Below are 19900 nucleotides of genomic sequence, written 5' to 3'. Positions count from 1 at the left end.
TAAGATTTTATTTAAAATTTTTGCATCTATATTCATTAGAGAAATTGGTCTATAATTTGCCTTGTTTTGTCTCTTCCTGGTTTAGGTATCAAAACCATATTTGTATCATAGAAAGAATTTGGGAGGACTCCTTCTTCCCCAATTTTCAAAAATAGTCTATATAGTATTGCAATTAACTGTTCTTTAAATGTTTGATAGAATTCACTTCTAAATCCATCTGGCCCTAGAAATTTTTTCGTAGGGTGCTCATTAATGGCTTGTTCAATTTCTTTTCCTGAGATGGGGTTGTTTAGGTATTCAACTTCCTCTTTGGTTAATCTGGGCAATTTGTATTTTTTAAAATACTCATCTATCTCATTTAGATTGTCGAATTTATGGGCATTAAGTTGGGCAAAGTAATTTCTAATTATTGTTTTAATTTCCTCCTCACTGGAGATGAGTTCACCCCTTTCATTTTTGATATTAGTAATTTGATTTTCTTCTTTTTTTTAATCAAATTGACCAAAGGTTTATAAATTTTATTAGTTTTTTCATAAAACCAACTATTGGCTTTATTTATTACCTCAATAGTTTTCTTAATTTCAATTTTATTAATCTCTCCTTTGGTTTTCAGTATTTCTAATTTGGTATTTATTTGGGGATTTTCAATTTCTTCTTTTTCAGCTGCATGCCCAAGTCATTGATCTCCTCTTTCTCTATTTTATTTATGTAGGCATTCAAAGATATAAAACTTACCCTAAGAACTGCTTTTGCAGTATCCCATAAGATTTGGTAGGTTGTCTCATTATTGTCATTCTCTTGAATGAAGTTGTTGATTGTTTCTATGATTTGTTGTTTAACCCACTCCTTCTTTAGGATTATTTAGTTTCCAACTGATTTTTGGTTTATCTTTCCATGGCCTTTTACTATATACAATTTTTATTGCAATATGATCTGAGAAGGACGCATTGACTATCTCTGCCTTTCTGCACTGGACTGTGAGGTTTTTATGTCCTAGTACATGGTCAATTTTTGTATATGTGCCATGTACTGCTGAGAAAAAGGTATATTCCTTTCATTCAGTTTTCTCCAGAGATCTATCACATCTACCTTATCCAGAGTTTTGTTCACCTCCTTAACCTTTTTCTTGCTTATTCTGAGGTTAGATTTATCAAGTTCAGAGAGGGGGAGGTTGAGGTCCCCCACTAGTATAATTTTGCTGTCTATTTTTTCCTTCAATTTCCCCCAACCTCTCCTCTAAGAATTTGGATGCTCTACCACTTGAAGCATACATGTTTAGTAATGATATTGCTTCATTGTCTATGGTGCCTTTTAGTAGGATATAGTTTCCTTTCTTATGTCTTTTGATTAGATCTATTTCTGCTTTTTCTTTGTTTGAAGATTAGGACTGCTACCCCTGCTTTTCTTACATCAGCTTAATCTTTTACCTTTACCCTGTGTGTAGCCTTTTTTCAAATGTGTTTCTTGTAAACAACGTATTATTGGATTATGGCTTTTAATCCATTCACAGTTATGATTACAATCTGTGTATTTCCCTCCATCCTCTTTCCCAGTATTTGTGCTTTTAGTTCTCCCATCTCCCTTCCCCTTCTCAATAGTTTTCACTTTCCACCACCACCTCCTGCAGCCTTCCCTTCCTTCTTTTAGACCCTCTCCCTTTTACTCCCCATTACCTTTACTGCTTCTTCCCTGCCTTTTAGCTTCCCCTCCCCTTTCTTCCCTCTTCCCCTCCTACTACCTATAGAGCTAGTTAGAATTATATACTTAACTTTATTGTTCCCTCCTTGAACCAAATCAGATGACAGTACCTCTCAAACAATGCTCATCTCCCTCCCCTCTTTCCCTCTATTATAATTTTGCACTTCTTCCTGTGATGTAACTTACCATTTTCTGCTTCCTCCTTTTCACACTCCTGTTACAATTCCTTCACATGCTTAAATCATATTTTTATCATCACATCATTTACTTTATACGCATTCCCTCTATGTATATCCCTTTTATATTTTATACTAGATGTACAATTCTCAAGACTAACAGGTATCATAACAGGTATCATCTTCCTTATAGAGAGGTAAAGAGTTTGCCCAAATTGAGTAACAACTCTTTTTCCCCGCTGTTTACCTTTTTAAGTCTGTCTTGAGACCTGTGTTTGAAGATCAAATTTTCTATTAAGTTCTAGCGTTTTTGTCAGGAAGGTCTGGAAATCCCTTACTTTATTGAATGACCATCTCATTGCCTGAAATGTTATGCTGAATTTTGCTGGCTAGTTGATCCTTGGTTATAGTCCCAGCTCCTTTGCCTTATGGAATATCAGATTCCAATTCCTTCCATCTTTTAATGTAGAAGCTGCAAGGTCCTGTGTGATCCTGACTGTAGCTCCTTGATATTTGAATGGTTTCTTTCTGGCTGCCTGTAGTATTTTCTCCTTCACTTGATAGTCCTGGAATTGGCAACACTATTTCTTGGGATTTTGAGTTTGGGATCCCTTTCCGGAGGTGAATGGTGGATTCTTTCAATGACTATTTTGCCCTCTGGATCTAACACTTCTGGGAAGTTTTCCTCGATGATTTTCTGGAAGATATTGTCCAGACTCTTTTTTCATTATGGCTTTCTGGTAGGCCAATAATTCTTAAATTTTCTCTCCTGGATCTATTTTCCAGGTCAGTTGCTTTTCCAATTAGATATTTTACATTTTCTTCTATCTTTTCATTCTTTAGATTTTGTTTGACTGATTCTTGGTGTCTCATAGAATCATTAGTTTCTACTTGCCCAATTCTAATTTTTATCAAATTGTTTTCTTCAGTTAACTTTTGCATCTCCTTTTGCATCTGTCCAATCACTCCATTTAAGGAATTCTTTTCTTTTCTTTTTTTTTTATATTTTTTTTTTTTATTTAACTTTTAACATTTATTTTCACACAATTTTGGGTTACAAATTTTCTCCCCTTTTATCCCCTCCCCCCCCCAAACTTGAGCTTTCTGATTGCCCCTGTGACCTATCTGCTCTCTCCTCTATCCTCCCTCCCTGCCCTTGTCTCCGTCTTCTCTTTCGTCCTGTAGGGCCAGATAGCTTTCTTGACCCCTTAACCTGTATTTCTTGTTACCCAGTGGTAAGAACATTACATTTGGTCCTAACACTTTGAGTTCCAACTTCTTTAGCTCCCTCCCTCTTCACCCCTTCCCCTTGGAAGACAGGCAATTCAATATAGGCCATATCTGTTTAGTTTTGCAAATGATTTCCATACTAGTTGAGTTGTATAGGCCTAACTATATTTCCCTCCATCCTATCCTGTCCCCCTTTACTTCTATTTTCTTATGGTCCTTTCCCTCCCCATGAGTGTCGACCTCGGATTGCATTTTCCTCCCCATGCCCTCCCCTCCATCCTCCCCACCACCCTGCTTGTGCCCCTGTCCCCCACTCTCCTGTATTATGAGATAGGTTTTCCTATCAAAATGAGTGTGCATTATATTCTTTCCTTTAGTGGAATGTGATGAGAGTAGACCTCATGTTTTTCTCTTCCCTCCCCTCTTTATCTCACCACTAATAGGTCTTTTGCTTGCCTCTTTCATGAGAGATAATTTGCCCCATATAACTTCTCCCTTTCTCCTCCCAATATTTCTCTCTCACTGCTTGATTTCATTTTTTTTTTTAGATATGATCCCATCCTCTTCAATTCACTCTGTACACTCTGTCTCTATGTATGTGTGCGTGTGTGCACGTGTGTGTGTGTGTGTGTGTGTGTGTGTGTGTGTGTCGCACCCAGTACCCGGATACTGAAATGTTTCAAGAGTTACAAATATTGTCTCTCCATGTAGGAATGTAAACAGTTCAACTTTAGTAAGTCCCTTATGACTTCTCTTTGCTGTTCACCTTTTCATGGTTCTTCTTCATTCTTGTGTTAGAAAGTCAAATTTTCTTTCCAGCTCTGGTCTTTTCATCAGGAAAATTTGAAACTCCTCTATTTCATTGAAAGACCATTTTTTCTCCTGAAGCATTATACTCAGTTTTGCTGGGTAGGTGATTCTTGGCTTCAGTCCTAGTTCCTTTGACTTCTGGAATATCCTATTCCATTCCCTTCTATCCCTCAATGTAGAGGGTGCCAGATCTTGTGCTATTCTGATTGTATTTCCACAATACTTGAATTGTTTCTTTCTAGCTGCTTGCAATATTTTCTCTTTCACCTGGGAATTCTGGATTTTGGCCACAATGCTCCTAGGAGTTTCTCTTTTTGGATCTCTTTCGTGCGGTGTTCTGCGGATTCCTTGAATATTTATTTTGCCTTCTGGTTCTAGAATCTCAGGGCAGTTTTCCTTGATAATTTCATGGAAGATGATGTCTAGGCTCTTCTTTTGATCATGGTTTTCAGGTAGTCCCAGAATTTTTACATTGTCTCTCCTGATTCTATTTTCCAGGTCAGTTGTTTTTCCAATAAGATATTTCACATTATCTTCCGTTTTTCGAATCTGCGTGGTATGTTCTGAGATATCTGTCTTTCTCACAAAGTCCTTAGCGTCCATCTGTACCATTCCAGATTTGAAAGATCTATTTTCTTCAGTGAGCTTTTGAATCTCCTTTTCCATTTGGTTAATTCTGCTTTTGAAAGCATTCTTCTCCTCATTGGCCCCTTGCACCTCCCTTGCCAGCTGAGTTAGGCTAGTTCTCAAGGTGCCAATTTCTTTAAGATATTTTTGGTTCTCCTTTAGCAGGGAGCTGATCTGCTTTTCATGCTTCTCCCTCATCCTTCTCATTTCCCTTCCCAGTCTTTCCTCCACCTCTCTAACTTGATTTTCAAAATTCCTCTTGAGCTTTTCCATGGCCCGAGCCCATTGGGTGGGCTGGGACACAGAATCCTCGATTTCTGTGTCTTTGCCTGATGGCAAGCATTGTTCCTCCCCATCAGAATGGAAGGAAGGAAGTGTCTTTTCTCCGCTAAAATACCCTTCAATAGTTTTATTTCTTTTCCCTTTTCTTGGCATTTTTTCCAACCAGTGGCCTGACCTCTGAATGTTCTCCTCACACCCACCTCGCCTCCTGGTCCTCCCAGCCAGTATTTGGGGACTGAGATTCAAATGCTGCTTCCAGCCTTAGAGTTTTTGGCGGGGGCAGGGCTGCTATTCAGTGTTAAATTAAGTTCAGGTGCTGAGGTCATGGGCAGGGCCGCCTCTCTGGCTCAGTTCCCTCAGGGGGTTTATGCATAGACCTTCCACAATGGATCCAGGCTCCCGCCCGTTTGGGGAGCCCCTGTCTGCAGCCACCTCTCAGCTTCCATCTCCTGGGGGGGCCCGAGCCATGGGAGCACCCCACTCCCCTCTCAACCCGCCAAAGAGACTCTCTCACCTACCCCCGTCAGTCACCTGTTGGTGGGGGGGCTTGCGCCGCCGCTGAAGATCCCATCTCTGGAGCCCTCCCAGATCCGTGTCTCTCGGAGCCGCGGCCGCCACCGCCGCCGCAGGTCCGGGCTGGGCACCGCGTCTGCAGCGCGACGGACCTTTTGCGAGAGGTTTGCAGGTCCCTCTGTGGGTGGGGGGACCCGCGTGGCCGCTGGAGATCCCATCCCCGTAGCCCTCTCGGATCTCTTCCCCTCGGTGTCGTGGCCGCGGCGGGGCTGCACTCTGCTCCCCGTCCCGGCGCCCAGTCCACGGCGCGCAGGACCCCCCCCCCCCCCCCCAGAGGTTTGCAGGTCTCTCCGGAGCAGAAATCTCCCTCGCTCCAATACTCCGTGGTCTCTGGGTGCAGAATTCGCCCTGGCTTGGTCCCCTCTAGCCGCTCTGTGGTTTGTGGGCTCAGAGCTGTGTGTATGTGCGTCTTTCTACTTCGCCATCTTGGCTCCGCCCCCCCTAAGGAATTATTTTCTCCAGTTAGTTTTTGCACTTTCTTTCCCACTTGTCCAATTTTTCCAGTTAGGTTTTGTGCTTCCTTTTCCATTTGCTCGATATGCCTTTTCAAAGAGATGTTCTCTTCATGGAATTCTTTTTTCATACTTCTAAAATAATTGACTAGTTTCTCTTCTATTTTCTTCTTCAGCTGTTCCAGGAGAGCTTTTTGTGCATGCAAGCAGTTCATAGTCCCTTCTGAAGTTTCAGATGGAAGTACAGTCTCACTACTGACCTCTTTGGTATTTGTGTTTTGGTCTTTGTCCCCATAGAAATATTCTATGGTTTTTTCACCCTTGTTTTGCTTTTCTTGCTCATGTTGTGGCTTCTGGGGTGCTGAGCTGACTGGTATGGAAAAAGCTAAGAGCAGGTGTCTTTTTATCTTTGTTTTGTGTTTCCCCAATCAGCCCTGGGGCTAGCTTGTTAAGTGTGGGGAGGGGTGGTTTGATCACAGCTGCCCTATTGTCTTCATGTTTCCCCTGGAGTGCTGAGGCACACCTGGGTCCTAGTGAGATTTTCTACTGCCCCGGTGCCCCTCTCCTTCTGGTTCGCCTATACCACAGTAGGAGGAATCCCCCTTAGCTATTTTCCTAGCCTCAGGTGTTTTGAGACTATTTGCCCCCTCTGCTGTTCATAATGATCTAGGATTTTTCTGGGGAAATATTTTATGGTTCTTTCGAGGTCATCAAGGGAGGAGGAGAGAGCATTTACTGATCACTCTGCCATCCTAGCTCCCAGAAGTTGAAGTAGGTAACTTACAGACGTTTAATCTATGGGCTGAAAGTCTCAGGAGCTGCTGTGGCTGATATCTGGGTCTCAGTGGCTGTTACTCACTCAGCTCTGTTGCTCTCTAGCCCTGAGCTGCTGCTCCACTGTTCAGCCTGCTGCTGCCACAGGTCTTCCCGGGGCCCTCCCGCTCCACTGCGCTGGACACATTGAACTGTGGGCTCACCTCCACAGAATAGATCGTTCCTGTCAACCTTCCAGTCTGTCCTGGGCTGTGAACCTGCCATAGTATGTCTCCTATTGGATTCTGCACCTCCAAAGTTTGGTCAGATTCTTTCCTTAGAGGTATCTATCTGAAGGAGTCTGTTTAAGAGCTTAGGTGAGTAGCTGTTTCCACCCCGCCATCTTGGCTCTGCCCCCTCTCTATCAATTTCTAAGTGAGGGATGAACCATCTTCAAAGCACCAGAGGTCATATGAGAGGTTTGAATAAGGACCCAAAACATAATTATATAAGTATTTAACATCCCCTCCATACAAAGTGAACTACTTCCTCAGAACTCAAAATCTAAGACTCTAACCTCTAACTCCATTCTTTTGTGCCAGGGAGAACATAATCTGGATCATATCAATTTTAAAGATTTTTCAGTGAAGAAGACAAGTAGGCTAGTTGATAGTTCTAGGGGAGGTAGGACTAATTATGAAACTGGCAACAAAATGATGAATACAAAGGAAAAATGTAGCTCAGTGTTTGAAAATTTTAGGGCCAAGAAAAATGGAAGGCTCATAATAGACTTTTGATACAACATGACCAAATAGCTAAACAGTTTTGTGGCGGGGTTGGGAGGAACGGAATCTTCTTATCTGTAGCTAAATAAATTAAATTTATTTTATCTACTTTCTACACTCTCAATGCACATAAAATATCATACATCCAGTTAAAAAAAAAAGTTTTATAAGTAACAAACACAAATATCAAGACAATCTAGTATGACAATAGGTGGCTAAAATTTAAGTTACCAAATGTACATTCAATACTCACTTTAACTAGCGTTTCAGGAGAAACTTCTTCATCAGGAACCCATAGTTTAGTTGTCTTTTTCCCTGGAAGCTAAACAAAATTAAGGCTTCTGAAAAAAGTATACTTACATGTCCAAATACACATATACAAATACATGCATTTAGCCAAATCACTTACCATCTGAATTCTAGTCTTGTCGTTTGTAAACTAACGGGTTTGGGGATGATTTCTAAAGTTCATTTTTGAGGTCCTACTAAACTGCAAAGGCTCTGAGTATAGCCCCAGCAACTTCATCAACTATGATTATAGATAGGGAATTTGGGAAGGCTTCACGAAGCAGGTGGCATTTAAGTTAATCTTGAAAGGATGAGCTATAATTCAACAGCAAACTGGGAGTGAAAGGACAGAGAGCACGGAGCAAAAAAGGTCACTGAGTGAAAATCATATGGACATACTGGGATGGAGGCAGTGATATGAGACAGAGCTAGAATATAAGGTAAAACTAGATGGCAGAGAATGTTAAATACCAGGGTACCCTTTGGTAATAGCTGGTGTATACTGTTCAGTCATAGATCTGATTATGCCTGGTTTGACATGTGCTCTCAGTAGGCTGTTTATTTAACTAAAGACTATAGTCACAATTCTTTTATACACACATTACGTATCCCAAAAGGCTTAAGCTTTAACAGCTTAAAACTACACTAAGACTTTTGTGATATTCCATATACAAATATGTATATACAAATATATGTATGTATGTATGTGTCTATACATATATATTTCATATACAAACACAAATATACATATTTGTGTATATATGTGGGTATATATGTATATTTTATATATTTATAGGTATAAAACACTACTGTAAATCTAAAAACATTACTATTATATAGTGTTATATTTTATGTAAAACTATATCTTTTATATATTTCGTAAATATATAAAATATAAATATTTATAAAATTAAAATATTTTATATTTTATTATAATACTATATTACAGACTACAAGTCTATGAAACACTACTATTAAGTCTAAACATGTTATTTTCTTTTTTATTTGATTTTTTCCTAATTACTGCAACATATTCTAGATATTAAAAAATATATAAAAGACAAATCTAAGGTAAAAAACAAAACAAAAAGCTATTTTACCCGGTCATTCATGAGAAGATCTTTCACGATGAAAGTAGCTACCAAAGATTTCAAAGGAGCAGCAAACTGATCTGGTGCAAGAAGAGCTATGTGACCAATAGAAACCAATGGTGTTATGAGATGTTCAAGGTTGCTTGGATCTAGGCTTTTATGCAGTGGCTGAAACAAGAAATGTTATGTCAAATGTTGATGGATTTTTTCCTGTTAAAAAACACCAGAATAAAAGGTCAAGAACCTCAAAGAAACCAGAGAAAAAAGAGGTAAGGGAAGTATATACAGTAGTATCAGACCTTAAACTATAAGATGTGTGCACTGTTGAAGTGTAAAATAAATAATTTCAATTATTTTAAATTAAAAATTTCTTGTATAAATAAATAAACAAACAAACAAAGAAAAGGGAGAGAATTGACAAAAATTTTCACAGACCATCTCTCAGACAGGATTTGATCAGGCTGGAATATTGCTGTGGTCTAGAAAATGATGAGCTGGTTGATTTAGAAAAATATGAACAAGACTTGACTTATGAAGGAAGATGCCATTCACCTTCAGAGAAACAAATGACAGGTGGAAAGAAGCACAATATGGTCTCATACGTGTGTGTCTGTGTAGGTATGTGTATGCTTGCAGATAATTATGTATATGTATATATTCCCACTTAACTATAGCCTTTTGGGGGTGGGGGTGCTCCCTTTGGGGAAATAAGAGTAAAAAGTGCATAGTGGAGAACAAAAGAAATCCAACCAGGAAGCAAAGATAAGCTTTGAAAGAAATGTATAATATTTATTACATAGGTTTTCTTGAAATGGAAATTTATTCTTTTATATTGATTCCTTTCTTATTATTCTGCTGTGTACATTGTAATTTTTTTCTTTTCTCATTCTGTATTTAAGTTTAAAATAAATTTTAAAACTTACAAAAAAAAAACAAAACACCTCTCATGTTCTACATTTTGAAAATTCAACATAAAAGTTCACTGTTCATGTAGTAACTGAATGTTAAGTCCAAAAGTGGAAAAAATTTCAACTAAGTAGTACATCAGAAATAAATATGATGGTATTTTTGTAGTAATCTTATATCAAAGATCTTAATGAAGACTGTTATGCTGTTAATATTATTTTAATAATTAGATGAAGAGTAGTACAAATTTAAATAATCTATTAGCACATTGGAAATATTACTTAAAGATGGGTATTCTGATCCATATTAAAAATTGTGAAACTAGAGGTGAGAAAATAATTAACCAGTAGGATAACACCAAAGTAAAGTCTAAAGTTTATCCTGTTAGACCAATAAGAAATGCCAATGAGTTAAAAAAGATAGTTAAATGGTTTAATCTGTGACATTCCGGGTAGTCTTCTTCTTTATTATTTCCCTTTATCTCCCAATTAGGACCCAACTCTTCTTTTGTAGTCTGAAACCAAACTCTAGGGAAATCCTTTGAGGGAAGTTCCAGTAAAGAGGCTTGTTAAGAACCAAATCAGTTCACAGAGGAACTTTGAAAGTTAAAACACAACAATAATGTAAGATATTATTGTTACCAATAAGATCCATGAGAAAAATTAAAATATGGAGACCACCTAAAATTCTTAAAAACTTCTTTTGTTAAGAATTACCTAAATCCACTAATTCATTGTTGGTGGAGCTGCGAGCACATTCAACCATTCTGGAGAGCAATTTGGAACTATGCCCAAAGGGCTACAAAAATGTGCATACCCTTTGACCCAGCAATATCGCTACTAGGACTATATCCCCAAGAGATCATAAAAATGGGAAAGGGTCCCACATGTACAAAAATATTTATAGCAGCACTCTACGTAGTTGCCAAAAACTGGAAGTCAAGGGGATGTCCATCAATTGGGGAATGGCTGAATAAATTATGGTATATGAATGTAATGGAGTACTATTGTGCCATAAGAAATGATGAGCAAGAAGACTTCAGAGAGGCCTGGAAGGACTTATATGACCTGATGCTGAGTGAAAGGAGCAGAACCAGGAGAACTTTATGCACAGCAACGATCACAGTGTGTGAGAGTTTTTTCTGGTAGACTAAGATTTTTGTAATAACACAAGAACTTCTTACCAAAAAAAAAAAAAAAATCCCAATGGAGGACCTCAAGGCAAAATGCCTGCCACACTCAGAGAGAGAAATATGGAAGTCACTCACATATTGTAGCAGATCATGTTTGTGTATGTGTATGTGTTTGTGTATCATGTTCTGATTTGTTATACGATTTCTTTCATTTATCTTAGTCTGACTACATAGCATGACTATAGTGAAAATATACTCAATAGGAAAGTATATGTAGAATCTATACAGAATTGTATGCAGTCGTGGGGAGGGAGGGGGGGAGTGGGAGGTAGGTAGGGGGGATAAAATCACAATTGTATGGCAGTGATTGTTAAACATTACAAAATAAAAAAAAAAAAAAAGAATTACCTAAATCTAAAGCCATTCTCATATAACAAAACTAAATTTAAAAAAAAAAACTATTCCTTAAAAATAAAACTTTGAATGAAAATAGTACAGCATTTGCTACTCATAATTAATAGTGCTAAAGCCAAGTTTAAAAAAAGAGTACTGCTTTATAGCTCCAAGAGGGGAGAAAGAGAAAAGGACAGGAATAAGGAAAGGAGAAGGTAGATGAAGAAAGAAGCAGTTACAAGTGAAAAAGATTAAGATACTCTTAGAACAGGTACACTTGATCACCATACACTACTTACATTGCAATAATTTAGGTTAGATTTAGCATATTTACTAAAAATTTTTATTTGGAAATCATAAATGCTGATTTCCAGAGACCTCCAATGGGCAAAGTAGCAGATAATAGCTTATATTTGTATAATAAAATTAAAGCCCACAAAAAGGCTAAAAACTATAAAGAAAACATTAATGGAATATTTTTATTTGGTCTAATAAAATTTATCTATTTGGTCTTTATTTTGAAAATATTAAATTTTTTTTTATTATTTATGTGACTTCCATCAGTATGGGGAACTTCTACTGAAGTAACTCCTTTTATCAATGCAGAATGGTCACTGCTCTACTATTTGGAGTGTTAGAGAGCTGCCTGGGAAACTAAGGAGCATTTCACCAATGGAATCATTTTACCTTAATGAGTATTCTCCAAGAACTATATATTCAGCTAATTTGATATGTTATATTTGTCACTTAATAATACAAAATAAACAACTTTAAAGAAATTACTTGTTTATTGACAATGTCAACAGGTCATCTATATTTAAAAAAAAAACTTTCAATAAAACCCAAAAGTTCAAAAATATGTTCCAACACGTTTTATTCACTCATTTAATAGTAGATCTAACCATAAACATTTGGTAAACTGCAGTGGCTCTCTACTGCTTCTAGGTTAAAATATAAATTCCTCTGATGAGCTTTCAAAAGTCTATTACAACCAGGTTCTGAACTATGTTTTCAGTTTCAGTGTACATTTATGACTCTCATGCAGCCTTCACTGTGTTTCATCTCCCGTCTCTGTCTTCACACTGGCCATCCCCTAATACATGTATAGTGCATTCCCTTCTCACCTCTAATAGAATGTTTCTTGCCCTTCATGATGCAGCACACTATGTTCTATATCCCAAGTCCCCTCAACTTTCAGTGCTCTCTCGCTCAAACTCCTTTGTATTTAATGATTTTTAAATACACTTGTATTTACTTTCTCTATATTTATTATAGCCTGTTAAAATGTAAGTTCCTTACTAGCAGGGATTGTTTTATTCATTGCATTTGATTCCCCACTGCCTATCCGTGTACAGGTGCTTAATAAATAATTGCTGATTAATTGAACTTCCATAATTAATTCATGCGAGCATTTAGAGTGTGTGTGTAATTCTTCCTAAAAAATTGTCATCAACAATAAAAGATATGGATTAGAAAGCACAATCAAATTTCTTTCCACAAGCCCCTTTGAATTGTTAAAAATCAATTTTAGAAGTTATTCATATACTCATAAAAATGTATTTTCATAGCTTTTGCTTTGAGATCTATAAATTTTCCAAACACATGCATTTCAAAAATACTAGAAAACAAACATTCAATAAGACAAAATACCCCAAGTCTTGATCAGATAGCAAAATCATACATTTGTATATAATTAAAATGTAGGAAACAGACTAATTTTTTAAGGAATTTTTTACCTCAAATATCTGTGCAAACTGTGTCTCTTTACTGGAAAATATTGCATGGATACAGTGAATAGCATATTTGGCTTGACGTGGAGGCCCTTTTTTAGCTTTGTGATGTAGAACGGGAAGCAATGCCCTAAAATAAAAAAAGAGAATAGGTAAACAGAAACAAAAAATAGACACTTCATATTTTATTGTATATGCATTTAAAGTATCCTAAGTATAGACAGACAAATTTCCCAGAGGTTCACTCAAAATAAATTTTAATATAAATTCATGTGTAGTAAAAACTAATTGTAAGGGTAATAGATTCTGCTTTGTTTCATCATTTATAGATGAAAATTAGAAGAATGGATTTTTAATTAAATAAATGGCAATATTAAATATAACATTTATGGCCCACTCTTTCCTTTAGCTCTTCAGTCTTCCTCCTCCCACCACAGCTATGCTCCTATCACCTTATATTATCTACACAAGGCGATCTAAACTTAGCCTAGTATTCATTTCAAGGTCTTAACTATCTTGCCTGTTCTAATTTACCTTTCTATTCTAATCATTTACTGATTTTTAACATGAACTTAACATCCATTAATTTGGAATGCTCCCTCAACATCCACCATACTCACAAATTCCCACACTAACTTTTTGTTTGGAATTTCTTTCCATACATTTCAATTATCAAATTCCTCTCCTATCCTTCAAGGTCCCACTTAAATTTCACATAAAAATACCTTCATTACCATGCCAAATAAAAGCAATCCATTCTGTCTCCATAGAACTACACCTCTTAGTTTATACAATTCATATGGAAGTTATCCATATTGTTTTGTTTTATAAATATTTGTGTTTATGTCCTGTTTCCCTTACATGATTATAAGCTCCTTAAATTGGAGAAATGTCTTATATTACTTTATGCACAAAGGAATACTTTATAAGTAGGAATGTGATCAATGGATATTTGTTGAATGAATGAAAGATCTTTAATAAATGCAGAGTGGTCTAGAACATTCAAGGAGGTGTTTTGTATAGAAGAAACATCATAACACAGTCATAAGACCAGCTTCCACTTTTAATAACTGTGTGCTACAGTTAATCATTTAAATTTCAGTCTTCATTTCTGTAAAGTAGAAATACTTCTCATTACCTTACCTTAGAGTTATTCTCAGAGAGATGCTTTGTATACCATAAAACACAACATAAATGAGCTCTAATAATAATTGTTTTTAATAACAGTGATATATATAGTCTTCATAATACTACCATACTGATCTAAGTATCGGAAATATTCTTTGCTACTCATAGAATAATAAATTTTTTTAGAATTGGATAGTACTTAGAGGGTCACTTGATCTATGGATAGGGCAAGAGTTCATGTTCAAACAAGAGATAAATCAGTTCACAGAAAATAAAGCGGACAATTTTACTGAACTGTGCCTACCATTTGACATAATGATACCACTTGTAGGTCTATATCCCAGAGATATCAATGAAAAGAGGAAAAGGTTCTGTATACTCAAAAACATGTATGGTAACTCTTTTGGTAGTGGCAAAGAACCAGAAACAATCAATCAATTAGGGAATGGCAAAATAAATTTTGTTATATAAACGTAAGGGAATATGATTGTACTCCAATAAATGAAACTATGGTTTCAAAAGAAACTCAGGAAAACTTGTATGAACCTACGTAGAGTGAAATGAGCAGAAACAAAAGAATATACAACTAACAACATGTAGAAACGAACAACTTTGAAAGACTTGACTCATCCATGAAATAATCAACCACGATTCTAGAAGACTGAAAATGAAAAATGCTACTCAACTCTTAACAAAAAGATGGAGTAATTATGCAAAATAAGACATACATTTTTGGATATGACCAACAGAAGAGTTTGTTTGGCTGACTGTACATATTTAGTACAAGGGTTTTTGTTTTCTTATTTGGGATGGGATGGGATTGGGGTGAGGAGATAGGAGGGGCATGTTTGATAATTGAAAAAACTTTTAATAAAAAAATAATTAAATGAGAGTCTTAGAGAGTTCTGCATTAAATCTAATTCCTTAATTCTACAGTTACAGAAACCAAGTAAGATTGAAGAATGTTCTCATGCTTATACAGGTAGGTCAGTTAGGATTGTGATTCCATGCAGTCTAATTGTACAAAACCTAAGCACAGCTTAGTCATTCTGTTAATATCAATCCATGGCAGAAAAGATGGCATATTGTAGACAGATTAGAAAAATGAAAACATCTTGATTTAAATTTCAAAAAATATGTAAAGAAATCTTTCACAGTAAACATTTTTAAAGTATTTAAATAATTATTTAAATGTCTACTTTTTTTCCTTTGACAGCAATTTTCTGTTATGGGTGAAGCCTAACTTAAAAGGTAATTTCTATCTCGAACATGAGAGTAAATTTTCATAAGATAAAATGGTTAAGACCTGGCATCTAGCACTGGACCAGACAAATTAAGAGTTATTAATAAATAACTGTTAATTGATTATAGGCCTTAAATGATTTCAGATGAAAAAGTTTATTCCAATCATTTAAATCAGCCCCACAAAGGTCAGACATTCAACAATTTATTATGTTTTTATATAAAATTTATATTTTACTATAAATCAAAGTAGTTATGGCCTGTATTATAATACACATAATGGTGGGAGTTCAAAGAATGAACCTGAACAAGCAGGCATACAAGTAAGCTTGCATGAAGTCTTTTTGGAAAGATCCTTCTAGAAACCACAGAGGACAGTATCAACATCTCTTAAATGGAAGTTTAAGTGGCAAGTGATAATCTCTGAGCTGCATGACAGTATGAAGGCCTCAAAATCTAAGAATACGCATGATGATATGCCATAGATTCCCTATAATGTTATTTCTGGGAATATATCCTATTTTAACTGTTTAAGGGAAAAAATAAAACAAAACAAAAAAACCAAAAACTATCTTTTGGCACAAATAAGCCATTTGGATTTACAATACAACTGTACAATTCAGTACAATTCTCTCAGACTCAAGTTTCAGAGAAGATGCTAACCACCAGTGGAAAAGGGAGTGCCTTATATCAATAAAATCATAGGCCTTTCCTAGAAGAAAGGAGTTGAAAAGAAAGAGAGCAGAAATGAAAGAGGAAAATAAAATATTGCCTTGTAAACATGAAATATCAAGAAGGGAGAAAGAAACAATGGGAGTGTGACAGCGGGATGGTAAGAAAACCAAAAGAAAGGAAAGGAGAAAGTCAAGGTAAAAGCAATTGTGGAAGCATTTCTCACTTTTATCTATGAGCACCAAAATATGCTACTGCACTCCAAAATACTGATTATTTCTACAGGTATTTGTATAAAGAGTCCTTTAAATATATTGGAAAGTGTACTCCCATCCCTTCCCCTCCCCTCCAAAAAAAACATACACGTGCATACCCCGCTTTTGTGTATTATTTTCCAAAATTCAAATGTGAGCTCTTTGAGGTCAGAGACTGTCTTTCTTTTGGCTTGTATTTGTATCCTCATTATTTAGCCCAGGGCCTGGCAGGTAGTAAATACTTAATAAATGCTTGTTTCCTTTCTTCTGTCCTTTCCACTAAAGCCTGTCCATCCATGTAGTATCTTCATTTCTGCTGATGGCTCCACCATTTTATCAAAGCCAATCAGACCTGAATCCTCAAGTGTAGAATCCTCCACACTTTTGGAAGTGCCAAACCCAATCAGTTGCTAAGGCCTGCCAATTCTATACATTTTCTAGGTTTAAGCATCTTTCTTCCTTCCCAACCTAATATACTAGATCAGAATGCGAATCACCTGCCTATATTGATTCTCCTAACTAGAGTCACAGCTTCTATTTCCCAGCCTTTATTTTATGAGGCAGTGAAGCATAAAATTTAAAACAACCCATCCTTCCCATCCATGTTAAAGAATCACCTTAAAGCACAGGTGTAATCACAATTTCTCCACTCAAAAAACTTTTAGTGTCTCTTTATTGCCTATAAAAAATACAAATCCTTTAGCCTACAATTCAAGACCCTGCATAATTTAGCTTCAATTTACCTTTTCAGCTTTTTTCTACTGTATTTTCCTTTCAGATTGCATGCTTCAATAAAATTGAACACCTCCCTTGCCTCTCCCCATTTCTCATCCTTCCCATCCTCCACCCATGCTGTTCCCAAGCCTGTAAAGTCTTCTTCATTCCTACCCCACCTTCAAAGCTGCCTCCAAGGCCTCAGATGCCTCTTCCTTCACAGAATTTACCTACCAAAAAACGATCTCTTCCCCTCAGTAAATATCTTGAGGTCACTGTTTCACCTCTTCTATGAATTTAATAATTTTCCAATTATATTTTAGTTATTTGTGAAAATGTCTCATTCTCTCTGAGTAGTCTACACTCCTTGAGTAGAGAAGGGCTTTTTTTTATTTTAAATTTTATGCTTCAGTACCTCTCATAAAATAAAGGCTTAAAGCAAATAATGTTTGTTGAACTGAACTGAAACATACTGGGAAAGAGCTTGCCTACTTTTATTTCCATGATTTATATTTTACATTTGAAATAAAAGTTTACTTTCCTGTGAAATTTGGAGAGTTGTACATATAAGTAGAAATGATGTGGGTCTAGAAATTGACTTTGAAAAGTTAACTGTGTACCTATGAATTTACAATCTCACTCTTGGAAATCCCACTGACATTAAAAAATTTTTGCTTGTTCTGCTTTACATTATCCTTTTGAGAGATTAGACAAACCTAATTTAATGATGTTTAAATGTTTCCTTTTAAGTCAACATTTAATTCACTGTTAAATCCCCTCTCTTCTATTCCCCTGCACATGTTCATGCACACACCTTTGCGCACACCCACATACCTCCACCTTCCCCATACATTTAATGGAAATATTCTATAGCAAAAAACACAGAAAAGCTTAGTGATTTTTTAAAAATATTTCAAGAGTAGATGAACACAACTATTTAAAGCTCTTCAATACTCTTATAAAAACTTTTACCCCAAAACTCTCAAAGGGACAAATGACTGTAGAGCACCAAAACATAAATTATCTTTCTGATCTCAGTATTATCTGACATAGTATTTGTCACTGTCAGTTTAAAATAAGGAGTCAGTTTTGTGCAAGAGATTCCAACCTTATTACAGAAAATATTGCTATGAATTTCCAGGGTTTTTTCAAATTCCACCCAAATAGAAAAATACATTTTAAGTTTTAAACTATACTATTGCTCTAGTTAACAAAAGTTCTGAGACTGCTTATGATTTAATTTTCTGGGAAAAGCAAAAGATTAGAAAAGAATTAGCTCTATGAGAAGTATTTCTACTTGCTTAAAAAGTGAACACAAATGGAGTAAATTCAACTCACGATCTGATATGTGGGAAGTCTTCTTCAATTTTGCTTCCTGTGTTTTTGAAAATTTGTAATGCAGCTTCTGCTACTTTTTCATCATCCATTTTTAGACAAGCCAGAAGAGATTCAAAAGTTTCAGCCGAATGAAATGAGATAGGATGTGTAAATGAGAGTACCTTAAAAAAAATTTTTAAATGTTATTACATAAATGTTCAAATGTTATTCTTTACCAAACAAGAGATATTATCTAACAGACATATTAACACTAATAATTTGATTATGAACCAAGTCTTATTTTAAAACTCTGAATCTCAGTTTCTTCATATGTAAAATAAAGTGGTTATAGAATAGATTTCTGAGTTCCCTCCCAACTCTAATATTCAGTGCTTCTACTACTAACCACAGGAAATTTATATTTCAGTGGGGAAGATGTAAGAATGCACTCAATGTCAAATGTCAAAAATACGTACCTTAAGCAATTCAAGGCCTGCCCTGATTGCCTGATCAGTTGGAACACCCTCATCTTCATCATCTGCTGTTCCATCTATTGACTTGTTCACTTGCTTAATAAGAGCACTAAAGAAGAAAGAATTTGCCACTTTGAAAAATCACCCCTTCCAAAGATCAAGAAAATAATCCTCAAATTGCTCACAGATAGATAGATATAAATTATATTTCACATGTATTCAAATTAGAGTTCCATATAATTTCATCTGCAAAAATACCATAGAGAATTTCAAAATTAAAACAGAAGTTCCAGATAGATATAAATTATATTTCACATGTATTCAAATTAGAGTTCCATATAATTTCATCTGGAAAAATACCATAGAGAATTTCAAAATTAAAACAGAAGTTCCAAAATGCTGGCACTTTTTCAGAAATATCACTTCTTTTAAATTTATTCAAAAGTAAGGAAAGAAAAATTTAAAAGGGTATTGATTTTTATCTTTCACAGAAAGTAACCTAATAATAATGTTTACTAATTACAGCCACTTATGAGAATATTAGAAAGATCAAACTTTATTAGAATGATATAATGACTTGGCAGTAGATTTGTTAAAATCTACCAACGCTATAGAGCCAAAGAGTACAGTCAAAATAAAAATATCTAAAATTTTTAGTTCAGTAAGATGGAGAATTTTAGGTGCAATCAAGAATAGAAATAATGCATTCCAAAAAAAGAAAAAAATTATCTATTTCTATAGTAAAAACAATAGCTATCACAGTGGTAAAGACATAGTAGAACTTCACTATAACATTAAGAAAAAAATTATATCCCATTCGCTATGATTCTTCTGTGTAACATGACTAATGTGAAAATGTGTTTGGTGGAACTGTATGTGTAGAGCCCATTTGGATTGCTGTCTTGGGCAGAAAGGGCAGAAGGAGTGGGAGATAATTTAAAACTTTTGGAAATGAATGTTGAAAACTGAAAACAAATAAATTAATAACTATGGGGTGGAAAAAAGAAAAAGAATTACACAAATCAAAGAATGACAGAAATTTAGAGTTGGAAAGAACCTCACAAACCATGCCCCAAAGAAACCCCCAACCAAAACATGCTCAACAAATGTTCATCCAGCCTCTCCCTGAAGACCTCCAAAGAGAGTAAAACCGCCAACCTCAGAGGCTGCCTAT

At 35.8% G+C, this 19900-nt stretch overlaps 1 protein-coding gene across 6 annotated transcripts in view; it reads right to left on the bottom strand.

The window, feature by feature from the left end:
* The window catches only part of PDS5B (PDS5 cohesin associated factor B), a 232424-nt gene that overhangs the window by 58634 nt on the left and 153890 nt on the right, over positions 1-19900 (bottom strand). For all 6 annotated transcript variants that reach the window (XR_011967607.1, XM_072611890.1, XM_072611888.1 and 3 more), the window contains 5 exons: positions 18730-18835; positions 18275-18435; positions 12933-13056; positions 8775-8933; positions 7640-7708 (listed from right to left, as the gene is read on the bottom strand). Coding sequence is in view for 5 of the 6 variants with exons in the window: in XM_072611890.1 (XP_072467991.1) it covers positions 7640-7708; positions 8775-8933; positions 12933-13056; positions 18275-18435; positions 18730-18835 (619 nt within the window). In the remaining variant the exon portion in view is untranslated. The remainder of the gene's footprint in view (positions 1-7639; positions 7709-8774; positions 8934-12932; positions 13057-18274; positions 18436-18729; positions 18836-19900) is intronic.

This window comes from Notamacropus eugenii, chromosome 5 (assembly GCF_028372415.1).
Source record: "Notamacropus eugenii isolate mMacEug1 chromosome 5, mMacEug1.pri_v2, whole genome shotgun sequence".
NCBI classification, from domain to species: domain Eukaryota; kingdom Metazoa; phylum Chordata; class Mammalia; order Diprotodontia; family Macropodidae; genus Notamacropus; species Notamacropus eugenii.
The sequence above is the reverse complement of the archived record's forward strand: the minus strand, read 5'-3'. Positions and strand labels throughout refer to the sequence as shown.